Consider the following 13872-nt stretch of genomic DNA (forward strand, 5'->3'; position numbering starts at 1 on the left):
TGAAGCCTCTCGCCACCCTGAGCCTCTGGCCTATACCCCAGTTCTGTATGCACAAATAAATAAATCTTAAAAAAAAAAAAAGAAAAGAAACCAGAGAGAGCCTATACAATTCCCTGAAGCTGTCTAGTGCCCCTGACAAATTATTATCGCTGAGTGACTCAAAGTTGGAATCACCTCTTCTATTCCTGGGGCTCCCCAGATTAATGACAGAGGTACTCCAGGTTAACTGGAGAACCCACTCAAGAGAATGGAGTAATCCTAGACTGAATACCCAGACTCCTCCTGGGAACCTCCAGCTTGCCCCTCTGGGCCTAGAGCTCTGGGTACTCTCAGCCTGGCCCTAGCCTGAGTGGGCACAGCGGTGGCAGCTTAGAGCCACCAGACCAGGCTCTATAAAATCAAGGTCCCAGGAGCCTGGGTGGGGCACTATCCGCTGCATTCCAACCCCCAGCTCTGGAGTTCCTGGTGGGCCAGAAGGTCCGGAGTGGATGTTTAGCCAGCCATAAGAACTGGATGCACTCTGCTACGCCAGCTGTAGCAGTCTGCCCATACCAGGAAGCTGAGTTGGACACTTCTCCTGCCTACTTGCTCTAGTGACTGAGGGGGGGCGGAGACCTTGGAACCCAGAGTAAGGGATGGTCTTTTCCCACTTTTCCTCCTGCCCTGGCATTATTCTACACTCTAAAACATCGCACATCCCTGAAGAAGGGAACTTGATGTCCCTTGTTCACCTTTCCACATCCCGCTGATGCTAGAGCCCTGGAACTGGATAGCCCAGTAGGTGGCAACTCCCACAGCACCCGCGATGCTAGGGCTACGACTAGGTTCCACGGGCTGGGCCGGGCTGTTTGAGTCTGGAGATCAGACTCTTACCAATGCTCTGACTCCCACCTGCTGTTCCCTGCTAACTGTGGTGACCTAAAGCCTAAAATCCCTAGTCTTCCTAACTCTGGCACAGGTCCGGGCCTGGAGGCACAATAAAGATTTGCAGTAGAGCCTTCCTGCGTCTGGTTTCTAGAGAGAGGGCCCGCTCTGGAAAAATGGAGGAAACTCCGCATGGTATTGTGCTCCTGCCTGAAATCCGCTCCATGGTTTCCTTCCTGCCCTGCTCCCAACTTTCTCAAAGTTGCCGGACTGGGAGCTGGTGGAGGGACGAACTGAGTGAGAGCGCTGGGTGGGAAAGCGGCTAAGGACCTCACCGACCAGGTCTGCTTGGGGCACCGAGAGAGGGGCTGGTGGGCACTGGCCCCATTCCTCGGATACCCTCCTTACTGACCTCTCCTATCCTTTCCTGTTTCTTCAGGATGGAGCCGGCCTCTGGGAACGGAGGGAGGGACCGGCCATGGGCACAGCCTGTGCCCTGGGAACTTCGACTGGGCCTGCTGCTGAGCGGTGAGAGGGCTTGAAAAAGGCCTGGTGATTTGGGGATGTGATGGTGGGGCCTGGGGTAGCTGCCCCTCGGGCTACAAGTGCAGGAGCAGAGCAGAACCAGCCAATTCACTGTTCCCAGTGCTGGCTGCTGCCCTGGCCCAGGCCCTGGCCCCAGATATGCCAGGCTGTTCGAGGGGAAGCTGCTACCCAGCTACAGGTGATCTGCTGGTGGGCCGTGCTGACAGACTGACTGCCTCATCCACCTGTGGCATGCAGGGCCCCCAACCCTACTGCATCGTCAGTCACCTGCAGGTGCCGCTTGGGGGGAGGGGTGGGAGCCAGGTCTGGTGGGGCTGGCACTTGCTCAGGCACTGACCTGGATATGGACCCAACCCAGGATGAGAAGAAGTGTTTCCTGTGTGATTCTCGGCGCCCCTTCTCTGCTCGAGACAACCCCAACAGCCATCGCATCCAGAATGTAGTTACCAGCTTTGCACCACAGCGCAGGACAGCCTGGTGGCAGTCAGAGAATGGTGAGGTTGTGGGTGGGGCATGGGAGGAGCAGGGCTGCCCACCAATAGCTTCAAGTCCCTGACCTCTGGCTCCTGCTCCAGGTGTCCCTGTGGTCACTATCCAGCTGGACTTGGAGGCTGAGTTCCATTTCACACACCTCATTATGACCTTCAAGGTGCCTGCATGACTGGGATCTTGCTTGAATCACCCTGCTTGGCCCTCATTACCCCTGAACAGAGCCCCAGATCCTCACTCCAGCCTCCCTAAGTTCATGTGCTGTGCTCAGGCTGCATGGAAGGCTACTTCAGCTCCCACAGCTCCTGTTGCCTTCCATTTCCAGGCCTTTGCTCATGCTGTCCCAATTCTAGGTTGGATCAGGCGCTGCATTTCTAGGCCTCATAACCCTTGAACCTCCCCGAAATGTGGCTTTTCTCCATGATCATTGCTGCTTTTCTACTGGTCACCCTTACCTGTCCCTGAACAGGCCCCGGCTGGGCAGGCTTCTTGATGAGCCTGGGCTGGATTTGGGTCCTAGTCCATACTAATAGTGATGCTGCCCCTCCCTCCCCAGACATTTCGCCCTGCTGCCATGCTGGTGGAACGCTCAGCGGACTTTGGCCGCACCTGGCATGTGTACCGTTATTTCTCCTATGACTGTGGGACTGACTTCCCGAGAGTCCCACTCGCCCCTCCACGGCATTGGGATGATGTAGTCTGTGAGTCCCGCTACTCAGAGATCGAACCATCTACTGAAGGCGAGGTGAGGGCTGGCAACTGGGTTTGGGGCAGAAAGAGAGGGCTGGTGGGTCTGAGGAACGATGCAGTGTCTCTGTGGACTCCACGCCTCTCCAGGTCATCTATCGTGTGCTGGACCCTGCAATCCCTATTCCAGACCCCTACAGCCCACGGATCCAGAGTGAGTTCCACCCTTTGAGCCTGGCAGCCCCAGTGTCCGGCTAGTGACTATTTAGGGCCTCAGTAGCTATTTTAGGTGCTTCCTAAGGCTCATTCCAAGACCATTTTAGCTCAGATAACAGTAGACAGGAGGCCTCCCAAGGTTACCTTGGCAGTCCCTGAGTGGGGATGGGGCCGCAAGAGCCTGTTTGGTCAGCTGCCTCACCTCACCCTACCCCCTTAGACCTGCTAAAGATCACCAACCTACGGGTGAACCTGACACGGCTTCACACCTTGGGCGACAACCTGCTTGACCCACGACGGGAGATCCGAGAGAAGTACTATTATGCCCTCTATGAGTTGGTTGTGCGTGGCAACTGCTTCTGCTACGGACACGCCTCACAGTGTGCACCCGCCCCAGGGGCACCAGCCCATGCCGAGGGCATGGTAAGGAGCTTCTGCTGGCTGGAGTAAGGACTGGGGGCAGGGGCAGGCATGGCTGGACAGTGCTAATCACTTGCCTGCCCACCCTCTTAGGTTCATGGGGCCTGCATCTGTAAACACAATACTCGTGGTCTGAACTGTGAGCAGTGTCAGGATTTCTATCATGACCTGCCCTGGCATCCAGCTGAGGATGGCCAAAGTCACGCCTGCAGAAGTGAGTGAGACCCTGGCTCTCCAAACCCCATGCCCTGTCTAGAAGCTAGAGCTGGATGGTTAAGCGCCTAACAGGCTGTGTCCAAAGGGTGTCTAGGCCTCGATGACCTGTAGACCCTCTCAACCTTCTCCCACAATCTGTTCAGGGCTAGGGCCCTATATGGAGCTGAGTGCCCACCCACAATTTCTGACCTGGCAAATCTAAGGTGGCACTAAGGCCACATATGCCCCTTTCAGGACCTGGTCCCTCAGATGGCTTTACCCTGTCCTCCTTTCTCCTCCCCCAAGAGTGTGAGTGCCATGGGCACGCCCACAGCTGCCACTTCGACATGGCAGTATATCTGGCATCTGGCAACAAGAGTGGAGGTGTGTGTGATGGATGTCAGCACAACACAGCTGGGCGCCACTGCGAGCTCTGCCGGCCCTTCTTCTACCGTGATCCGAACAAGGACCTGCGGGACCCGGCTGTGTGTCGCTGTAAGACAGGGGGTGGGTGTGGGAGGGAAAGGCTGAGACTAGGAGCTGGGGAACCAGACCGCTATCCAAGTTGCAGGGGTTTAGGGTGAGTGACACAAAGTGGAGGCAGTCTGGAATTCCAGGCTGGAGTCTTGGGAATTGCTGGGCTAATTGGGATATGATGACCCTGAGCCTCTTTGTTTTGCTCTCAGCCTGTGATTGTGACCCCATGGGTTCCCAAGATGGTGGTCGCTGTGATCCGCATGATGATCCTGCATTAGGCCTAGTCTCAGGACAATGTCGCTGCAAAGAACATGTAGTGGGCTCTCGCTGTCACCAGTGCCGCGACGGCTTCTTTGGGCTCAGTGCCAGTGACCCTGCAGGCTGCCAGCGTATGTGCCTCCCACCCTGATTCCTATGCTGCACTTAACTCTTGACCTCTTAATGCTTTTTTTTTTTTAAAGCTTTATTTACTTATGCATACAAGAACTTGGGTACAGGTCAGAAGTGTGGGGTGGTGGTGAGGATTCACCAGAGACAGAGTGGGGAGCAGAACAGGCAGATTGATGAAGTCCACTGCTGAGGGGAACAGCGGGCAGGTCAGGAGAGGTCTGCTGTGCCATGTGGGTCAGCTCCCTGGCCGGGGATTGAACTTGTGCTGCAGTGGCTGTGGATAGTTTCATAGTGCTGCGCTTTAACTCATTGCACCACCAGGGAGGGCCCTGACCTCTTAATTCTTGAGCTAACTTAATATTAACACTGTCATGTCCCAGTGTGCTGAAAGGTCTCTTTCCTTGCAGAGTGTCAGTGTGATGCACGGGGCACAGTGCCTGGGCGTAGCCCTTGTGACCCCAACAGTGGAACCTGTTTTTGCAAGCGTCTAGTGACTGGACATGGCTGCAACCGATGTCTGGTACGACTGGAAGGGACAGGGATTCTGAGGTCCTGCACTTACCCTCAGACAGACCTGGGAGTACTGTCCATGCCTAATGGGTGGGCACTGACTGCTTAGGATTTTGTTCTCCTTGAGAGTCTGCAGGTCTGGGAGGCCACAGGTGGGAGCGATTGGTCCAAGGGTCATATTTTTATTGAGGGGTGGTAGAGGGTGAGAACATCCTTGGATTACCTGCTGGGTGGCAAGGGGATCTGCTCTGCCTCCCAGCAACCTCCTCTCTCATAGCCTGGCCACTGGGGCCTGAGCCATGATCTGCTTGGTTGTCGTCCATGTGACTGCGACATAGGTGGCGCCTTGGATCCCCAGTGAGTGCTGTATACGTGGCTCTGGAAGGGGTGGGGAAGATCCTGGGCAGGACAGGGAGTCCTTCTTGAGTAACTGTGTACTCCCAGGTGCAACGAGGCCACAGGTCAGTGCCACTGCCGCCAGCACATGGTGGGGCGACGATGTGAGCAAGTGCAGCCTGGCTACTTCCGACCCTTCCTAGACCACCTAACTTGGGAGGCTGAAGACACACGGGGGCAGGTAGAGGTGCAATGTTAGAGGGCAGAACATGTGTGGAGCTGCAGCAAGAGGGGCAGGGTTTGCACAGTGCATGGTTGGGAGGATGCCCAGCCCTGGGCAGGGCTTCAGCTAGAGAGTTGGGACTGTGGGAGGGCTGTGGCAGAAGCAGCGGATATCTTGTCTGAGCCCCCACCTCACACCATGTTACCTTTAGATGCTTGATGTGGTGGAGCGACTGGCAACTCCTGGGGTAACTCCATCCTGGACAGGTCCAGGCTTTGTTAGGCTGCGAGAAGGCCAAGTACTAGAGTTCCAGGTGACCTCTATACCAAAAGCCATGGACTATGACCTGCTGCTGCGCTTGGAACCCCAGGTCAGACCCCATGACTCCCAACCCAGCACTGAACCTCTGGGTATAGGAGCATGTCTTCCAGCATCCCATCCCCCCCAGGTCCCTGAACAATGGGCAGAGGTAGAACTGACTGTGCAGCGCCCAGGACCTGTGTCTGCTCAAAGCCCTTGTGGGCATGTACAGCCTAAAGATGACCACATCGCAGGGACACTGCGACCAGGTACCAGGTGAGGGCACTAATGACTTCACCCACAACTGTGAGATATTGCCAGTCAGTTCTTTTTTTCCCCAAAGTTTTATTTATTTAATCATACAAGAACAGGGGTATAGGCCAGAAGTATGGGGGGTGAGACAGAATGGGGAGCAGAACAGGCAGAAATACACTGCTGAGGGGAGCAGCGGGCAGGTCAGGAGAGGTCTGCTGTGCCCGATGTGGGGCACCTCCCTGGCTGGGGATCGAACTCCTGCTGCAGTGGCTACACATAGCTTCATAGTGCTGTGCTTTAACCCACTGCGCAACCAGGGAGGGCCCTATTGTGGGTCAGTTCTAAACTCCCACTGCTCATCTTCTAGTCAGTCAACACCTCCTCTAAATATTGTTTGCCAGGTGTTGTTGGGCATGGCACTGGTCAGAGGATAAGGCTTGCTCTCTCAGGGCTCTAAGTTCCAGAGGCTAACCCAAGAATTCATTACTAGAGAGCATGCCCACAGGGAGTAGTTAGGGCATCCGGGTACTGTAAGTAGGGAGGGACATGACTGGTCTCGTTAACACTTTATTACACATATCTTTTTTCATCTCTTCTTTTTAAACTTTTTTTTTTTAAAGATTTATTTTTTTATTCATACAGAATTGGGGTACAGGCCAGAGATGTGGAGGGTGATAGGATTCACCAGAGACAGAGTGGGGAGCAGAACAGGCAGATCCGCGAAGTACACTGCTGAGGGGAGCAGCGGGCGGGTCAGGAGAGGTCTGCCACGCCATGTGGTCACCTCCGGGGCAGGCGGGAATCGAACTCATGCGGAAGTAGCTTTAGATTCTCGATGCTGTGCTTTAACCCGCTGCGCCACCAGGGAGGGCCTCTTTTTAAACTTTTTATCATGTAAATATTCAAACATTCACAGAGGCAGAGATAATTACATAATGACTCTGGCTATACCCCTAACAGACTTTTTGCCAACTGTGGCTTGTGTTTAAAAAAGATGCCTGTAGACTTAGAGGTGAAGCTGGAAGCTGGAAGACCTACTAGTTGTTGTCGAATTGGCTGAGCGATAGTGGGTTGGATGGAGGTATCACACTAGAGGTGGTGAGAAGAGAAGGTTCCAGAGGGTTTCTGTGGCAGGGATGATGGCTTAAATACCAAGAAAAGGTAGAGAGTAGAGAGTGACGAGGGTTTGGCTTAGGTACCTGGATTGGGGTGAAGACTTAAGTATCTTAGAGAAAGACAAAAAGGAGCAGATCTGAGGTGCTCCTCAGCAGACATGGGGGAGAAGGCTAATGGGGACTGGATTCCTATACCTGGAATCACTGGGAAGGGTCCCGTTGGAGACATATATTTGTTGTTTTTTCTTTTAAGATTTATTTACTTGTGCATACAAAACTGGGGTACAAGCTGGAGGTGGAGGGGTGGTAAGAGGGTTCACCAGAGAGTGGGGAACAGAGCAGACAGATTGATGAAGTACACAGCTGAGGGGAGCAGCGGGTGAGGCAGGAGAGGTCTGCCACTTCTCCTTCGCAGACCTTTTGGCAGTGGGGCATCGAACTTGTGCTGAAGCAGTGGCTTCCTAGTGCTGTACTGCACCACCAGGGAGGGCCCTGTTTTTGTTTTTGTTTTTTTCCCACTAAAAATGTGAGTCTGAGTGGAATGACCAGACTGAGTGGAATGACCAGAGAAAGCAAGGAGGATCTAGCACTCTAGTGCTAGAGACCAGCAGAGAAGAACAAGGTGGGGGTGAGGAATTCAGGAATGTAGATAGAGTCACAGAAATAAAGAGCAGAGTGACTCAGGACAGAAGGCACACTGATACTGCATGTTGCTGAATTCTGGACAGATTAGAGAGGAGAAGTGACCACCAACTTTGGCTACATGAGGTCATCAGTGACCTTGGCACAGGCTGTCTTCAGGGCAGGGTGGGGCAGAAATTCCATGAGAGAGGGAGGCCAGCGAGTAGAAGCAGTGACTGTAGTTGAATTTTTTGAATTTTACGAATTTGTCCAACAGGAGAGTTAGGGAAGAGTCAAGATTGAGAAAACTTTTTTTTCAGGGGGCGGGGAGTAAAAAAAATCCAAGAATGGGTCACAGACTAATGGGAATGACCTAGAAAAGAGGGAGAGAGGGGAAGTGGGGCAGTCTTGGTGAAGAGGAGTAGGGGCTGAGGTTGGGGGAAATGTGAAAGGTTGCTGGGGGGAAAGTAGAAGTGTTTGTGTGAGGAAGTGCTCTGGACGCTAGGTTGGATGGTGTCTTCAGTGAAATGGTCTGCACAGATGTATGATTGCTGTGAGGCACATTTGTGGAAATCTTTGATACAGCTTCTATGCAGGTTGCCTTGTTGGCCCAACCCTGCCCAGCCCAATCTGGCCTAGTTCTTACCTTTTTTCTTGGCTGATGGTTTGGAGGCTGTTTGGGGTTGGAGAAGGCCCAGGATGACAGGTGTGGGACCTTGGAGAACCCACTCTACCTATTGTCACCTCCTGCCAGGTACATGGTGCTTCCAAGACCTGTATGCCTTGAGCCTGACACCTCTTACAAGCTGCTTCTGAAGCTGGTGCGAACAGGAGGAAGTGCCCAGTCTGAGGCTCCCTACTCTGGACCCAGCCTACTCATTGACTCGGTAAACAGTCCTCTCCTCATGCCAAACAAAATGGCAGGGCCTGTGGGACAGGACTTGCAGAGGTAGCTGCCCAGGTGGAGTCTGTAAGAGAAGCGACAGGCCTGGTGTGATGCTAGCTGAGCATTCTGGCAGTGCCAATTATGGTTCTGGGTCTGACCTTTACTCTTCCTTACTGATCTTGTCAGCTGGTGCTGCTGCCCCAAGTCCTGGCGCTGGAGATGTTCAGTGGGGGTGATGCTGCAGCTCTGGAGCGCCGTGAAACCTTTGAACGTTACCGCTGCCATGAGGAGGGTCTGGTGCCCAGCAAGAGTCCTCCCTCTGAGGCCTGTGCTCCTCTCCTCATCAGTCTTTCTGCCCTGCTCTATAATGGTGCCCTGCGTGAGTGTCTGTGATAGGGGTTGACGGGGCAGAGGTGTGGGGGTGTCTAGTCTGATTTGACCCTACCCTCACTCCCTACAGCTTGTCAGTGCGACCCCCAGGGCTCAGTGAGTTCTGAGTGTAACCCCCACGGTGGTCAGTGCCTGTGCAAACCTGCAGTGGTTGGGCGTCGCTGTGACCGCTGTGCCCCCGGTTACTATGGCTTCGGTCCTGCAGGCTGCCAAGGTACTTGCTTGCCCCTCTTTCCTCCTGTTCCTTTCTCTCCTTTCCACCATTGTTATCCCTCTGGCCTCTGTTTCTTTCTTCCTCTAATGCTGGGCTCTCAGCCCTTGATCCTTGACGTTTTCTTCCCTTCTTGATCTTCCCACCCTGACCGCCCCCGCCCCATTTTCTCCTAACACCTCCTCCCACACCTGCCTCCCACTCAGTTCAGCCTCTGCCTTGCCCTCAGCTTGCCAGTGCAGTCCTGAGGGGGCACTCAGTGCTCTGTGTGAAGCGACTAGTGGACAGTGCCCCTGCCGAACTGGTGCCTTTGGACTTCGCTGTGACCGCTGCCAGCGTGGCCAGTGGGGATTCCCTAGCTGCCGGCCGTGTGTCTGCAATGGGCATGCAGATGAGTGTGACACCCACACGGGTGCTTGCCTGGGCTGCCGGGATCACACAGGAGGCGAGCACTGTGAACGGTGAGCCTCTGAGCTGGAGCAGCTATGAGTGGGTTGGTGGGTAGACAGGCTGCCCAAGGATGACACATCTCTTCCTGTCCCTCCCTGCAGGTGCATTGCTGGTTTCCATGGGGACCCCAGGCTGCCATATGGGGGCCAGTGCCGGCCCTGCCCCTGCCCTGAGGGCCCTGGGAGCCAGCGGCACTTTGCTACTTCCTGCCATCGTGATGGGTACTCCCAGCAGATGGTGTGTCACTGCAGGGCAGGCTACACAGGTGAGGGGGAAGGTGCAGGCATGGGGTCGGGAGGGGCAGCTGGCTGAGGACTCAAGCTTATCCCTGGACTATGGGCAGGGCTGCGGTGTGAGGCTTGTGCCCCTGGGCACTTTGGAGATCCATCAAGGCCAGGTGGCCAATGCCAACCATGTGAGTGCAGTGGAAACATTGACCCCATGGACCCTGGTGCCTGTGATCCCCGCACGGGGCAATGCCTACGCTGCTTATACCACACAGAAGGTCCTCACTGTGCCCACTGCAAACCTGGCTTCCATGGGCAGGCTGCCCGACAGAGCTGTCACCGTGAGTGTGGGGATGGGAGGGTACCGTCGAGGTGGGGCTCTGCTGCCCTGGCTCCTCTTGATTACTGTGCTTATCTTGGCTGGCACAGGATGTACCTGCAACCAACTGGGCACAGATCCCCGGCAGTGTCCATCCACTGACCAGTGCCACTGTGACCCAAGCACTGGGCAGTGCCCATGCCTTCCCAATGTCCAGGGCCCTAGCTGTGATCGCTGTGTCCCGAACTTCTGGAACCTTACCAGCGGCCGTGGCTGCCAACCCTGTGACTGCCACCCAAGCCGAGCCAGAGGCCCCACCTGCAATGAGGTATGGGACCCTCCTGTGGACCCCTGGGTGGCTAGGACCAGATGTCTTGGCGTAAGTCTTTGAGTGCTCAGCCTCTGATTAGCTGACGTCTGCCTTGTTCCCCCTCTAGTTCACAGGGCAGTGCCAATGCCGTGCCGGCTTTGGTGGGCGAACATGTTCTGAGTGCCAGGAGCTCCACTGGGGAGACCCTGGGTTACAGTGCCGTGGTAAGGAAGTCAGCAAGGCCAGGGCAGATGGGTGGTGGTTATTCCCATGCACATCCTAACTCCACGGTCTGCCTTTTCCTGTAGCCTGTGATTGCGACCCTCGTGGAATAGACACACCTCAGTGTCACCGCTCTACAGGCCACTGCAGCTGCCGCCCTGGCGTGTCTGGCGTGCGCTGTGATCAGTGTGCCCGGGGCTTCTCAGGTGTCTTTCCTGCTTGCCACCCCTGCCATGCATGCTTCGGGGACTGGGACCGCGTGGTACAGGACTTGGCTGCCCGTACACGGCGCCTGGAGCAGCAGGTGCAGGAGCTGCAGCAGACGGGTGTGATGGGTGCCTTTGAGAGCAGCTTCTGGCAGATTCAGGAGAAGCTGGGCATTGTGCAGGGGATTGTGGGTGCCCGCAACACCTCAGCTGCCTCCACTGCACAGCTTGTAAAGGCTACAGAGGATCTGCGGTACGTGTGGATGGTGGGATGGTAACCCCATGTTACCATGGGGAAAGCATCTCTAAACATAGCCCCCGCCTCCCACCAACACAGGCGTGAAATTGGGGAGGCCACTGAGCGCTTGACCCAGCTGGAGGCAAAACTGACAGATGTGCAGGACGAGAACTTCAACGCCAACCATGAGCTAAGCAGCCTGGAAAGGGACGGACTCGCACTTAACCTTACGTTGCGGCAGCTTGATCAGCATCTGGACCTGCTCAAGCATTCAAACTTTCTGGGTGAGTTGTTGGCCAACTAGGCAGGAAGGCCAAGAAAGGTTGAGCTTGATCTTCAGCTGACTGCCTGCCTCTGGCCAACTTAGGTGCCTATGACAGCATCCGCCAAGCTCACAGCTTATCTGCAGAAGCAGAACGTCGTGCTAACACATCAGCCCTGACAGTACCCAGTCCTGTGAGCCACTCAGCAGACACCCGGCACCGGACTGAGATGCTGATGGAAACCCAGAGGGACAACTTCAACAGAAAACATCTGGCCAACCAACGGGCACTGAACGAGCTCTCTGCACGTACCTTCGCCCTGAGTCTGACAGGCATAAATGAACTGGTAAGGCACGAGCCTATGGTGGGACCTGTGGGTGTGGCTTTGACAAAACCCTGACTTGTTCTATACCTGGCAGGTCTGTGGATCCCCAGGGGATCTACCCTGTGCTACAAGCCCTTGTGGAGGTGCTGGCTGTCGGGATGAGGATGGGCAGCCTCGCTGTGGGGGCCTCAGCTGCAGTGGGGCAGCGGCCGTGGCAGACCTGGCTCTGGGTCGAGCCCGGCACACACAGGCAGATCTGCAGCGGGCACTGGAAGAAGGTGGTGGCATCCTCAGTCAGGTGGCGGAGACCCGTCGGCAAGCAGGCGAGGCACAGCAGCGGGCCCAGGCGGCTCTGGACAAGGCTAATGCTTCCAGAGGACAGGTGGAGCAGGCCAACCAGGAACTGCGGGAACTTATCCAGAGTGTGAAAGACTTCCTCAGCCGTGAGCCTCCGTGTGGTCCAGGCCATGTGGTTGTTTCCCCTGTGTCTGTGTCTCCCTGGATTCATATTTGGGTCAGGGCCTGCACTGGACCTGTGTCTATCACTTCATGTCTGAGTCCTTGCCATAAGTGGTCCCCAAGTCCATCATTTTGTATCTGTGCCCATGTTGTGTCCCTGTCCTTGTGTGGCTATATCCTTATGCCTATGGCAAACCCATATCCCATGGTCCCTGCATCCGTAACCCAAGAGTGTGTCCCCATCCCTGTGCCCATGCTGGAGAATCCGTGTCCTTAAGCTCTTGCCTGTGTCCTCATAGAGGAGGGGGCTGATCCAGATAGCATTGAGATGGTAGCCACACGGGTGCTACAGCTCTCCATCCCAGCATCACCTGATCAGATCCAGCACCTGGCGGGCGAGATTGCAGAACGGGTCCGGAGCCTGGCAGATGTGGATACGATCCTTGCGCGGACTGTGGGGGATGTGCGTCGGGCTGAGCAACTGCTACAGGACGCACACCGGGCACGGTCTGACCCCATCCCTAGCCCCCATCCTTGATACTTGGTCCTGATACTTGCAGGCCCTGATTCCCTTTCTTCCTCAGGACCCGGGCTGAGGGAGAGAAACAGAAGGCAGAGACGGTACAGGCAGCACTGGAGGAGGCCCAGCGGGCACAGCGCATTGCTCAGGATGCCATCCAGGGGGCAGTGGTTGATACACAGGACACAGAACAGACCTTGCACCAGGTGTGGTCTCTCTGGGACATCAGTGTGGGAGAGTTTATAGGCTTGTCTTATAGACCTGTTTAACCCTGGGCTCTTCTATGGCAGGTACAGGAGAGGATGGCAGGTGCAGAGCAGGCACTGAGCTCTGCTGGTGAGCGAACTCAGCAGTTGGATGGTCTCCTGGAAGCTCTAAAATTGAAGCGAGCAGGAAATAGCCTGGCTGCCTCTAGTGCTGAAGAAACAGCCAGCAGTGCCCAGGGTCGTGCCAGGGAGGCTGAGCAGGTAGGTTGAGGCAGAGCCAGCTGGGAGGGTTGTGATGGGGGGAGAAGCTGGGCCTCCATTGGACCACCACACTGGCATTCCCTTCTACATCCCCAGCTGCTGCAGGGGCCACTAGGTGACCAGTACCAGACAGTGAAGGCCTTGGCTGAGCGCAAGGCCCAGGGTGTGCTGGCTGCCCAGGAGCGGGCAAAGCAGCTACGGGATGAGGCTCAGAGCCTGCTGCAGGCTGCGCAGGACAAACTACAGCGGCTGCAAGGTGAGGGATGGGGTGGTTGGGTAACAGAGATACGGGGCTGTGGCAGTGGTACCCTTCTTCATCTGTGCCCATCATTCCTAGAGCTGGAAGGCACCTACGAGGAGAATGAACGCGCGCTGGAGGGCAAAGCAGCTCAGCTGGATGGGCTGGAGGCTAGGATGCGCAGCGTGCTTCAAGCCATCAACTTGCAAGTCCAGATCTACAACACCTGCCAGTGACCCTCGCCTGAGGCCGACCCACCTCCCAGTCCCCAGCCCGGCCCAGCTCCGCACACATTACAGCCTATGCACGGAATAGTTCCCAGCTTGGCGAGGCCTCCAATAAAGGGATGCGAATGCCCATTGTGTTGTCTGGATTCTGATTTGGGAAGGGCGGGGTCTCGGCAGAACCTCAGACTGCCACCACCTGGGTGAGGCCAAGGCACCGGAGCTCCGCCTCCTCCGGTCAGGCCCGCCCCGGAGCTGACCGTCGCTGCGTGC

At 55.8% G+C, this 13872-nt stretch overlaps 1 protein-coding gene across 1 annotated transcript; it reads left to right on the plus strand.

The window, feature by feature from the left end:
* The first annotated feature begins 1134 nt into the window (after positions 1-1134).
* LAMB2 (laminin, beta 2 (laminin S)) lies at positions 1135-13734 on the plus strand. Its single transcript, XM_004676178.2, has 33 exons — positions 1135-1206; positions 1304-1392; positions 1511-1683; positions 1769-1904; positions 1986-2059; positions 2456-2644; positions 2737-2800; positions 3023-3225; positions 3316-3436; positions 3724-3912; positions 4104-4283; positions 4692-4804; positions 5072-5151; positions 5239-5371; positions 5565-5723; positions 5802-5929; positions 8399-8531; positions 8717-8909; positions 8991-9134; positions 9361-9592; positions 9683-9846; positions 9925-10149; positions 10238-10455; positions 10565-10661; positions 10746-11118; positions 11203-11387; positions 11471-11712; positions 11786-12134; positions 12450-12657; positions 12735-12876; positions 12961-13137; positions 13234-13393; positions 13475-13734. The coding sequence occupies exons 2-33, from the start codon at positions 1305-1307 to the stop codon at positions 13609-13611; spliced, it is 5409 nt and encodes a 1802-aa protein (XP_004676235.1). The 5' UTR covers positions 1135-1206; position 1304; the 3' UTR covers positions 13612-13734.
* The last annotated feature ends 138 nt before the right edge of the window (positions 13735-13872 follow it).

The sequence above is a fragment of the Condylura cristata genome, unplaced genomic scaffold (assembly GCF_000260355.1).
Source record: "Condylura cristata isolate star-nosed mole 26May11 unplaced genomic scaffold, ConCri1.0 scaffold00004, whole genome shotgun sequence".
NCBI classification, from domain to species: domain Eukaryota; kingdom Metazoa; phylum Chordata; class Mammalia; order Eulipotyphla; family Talpidae; genus Condylura; species Condylura cristata.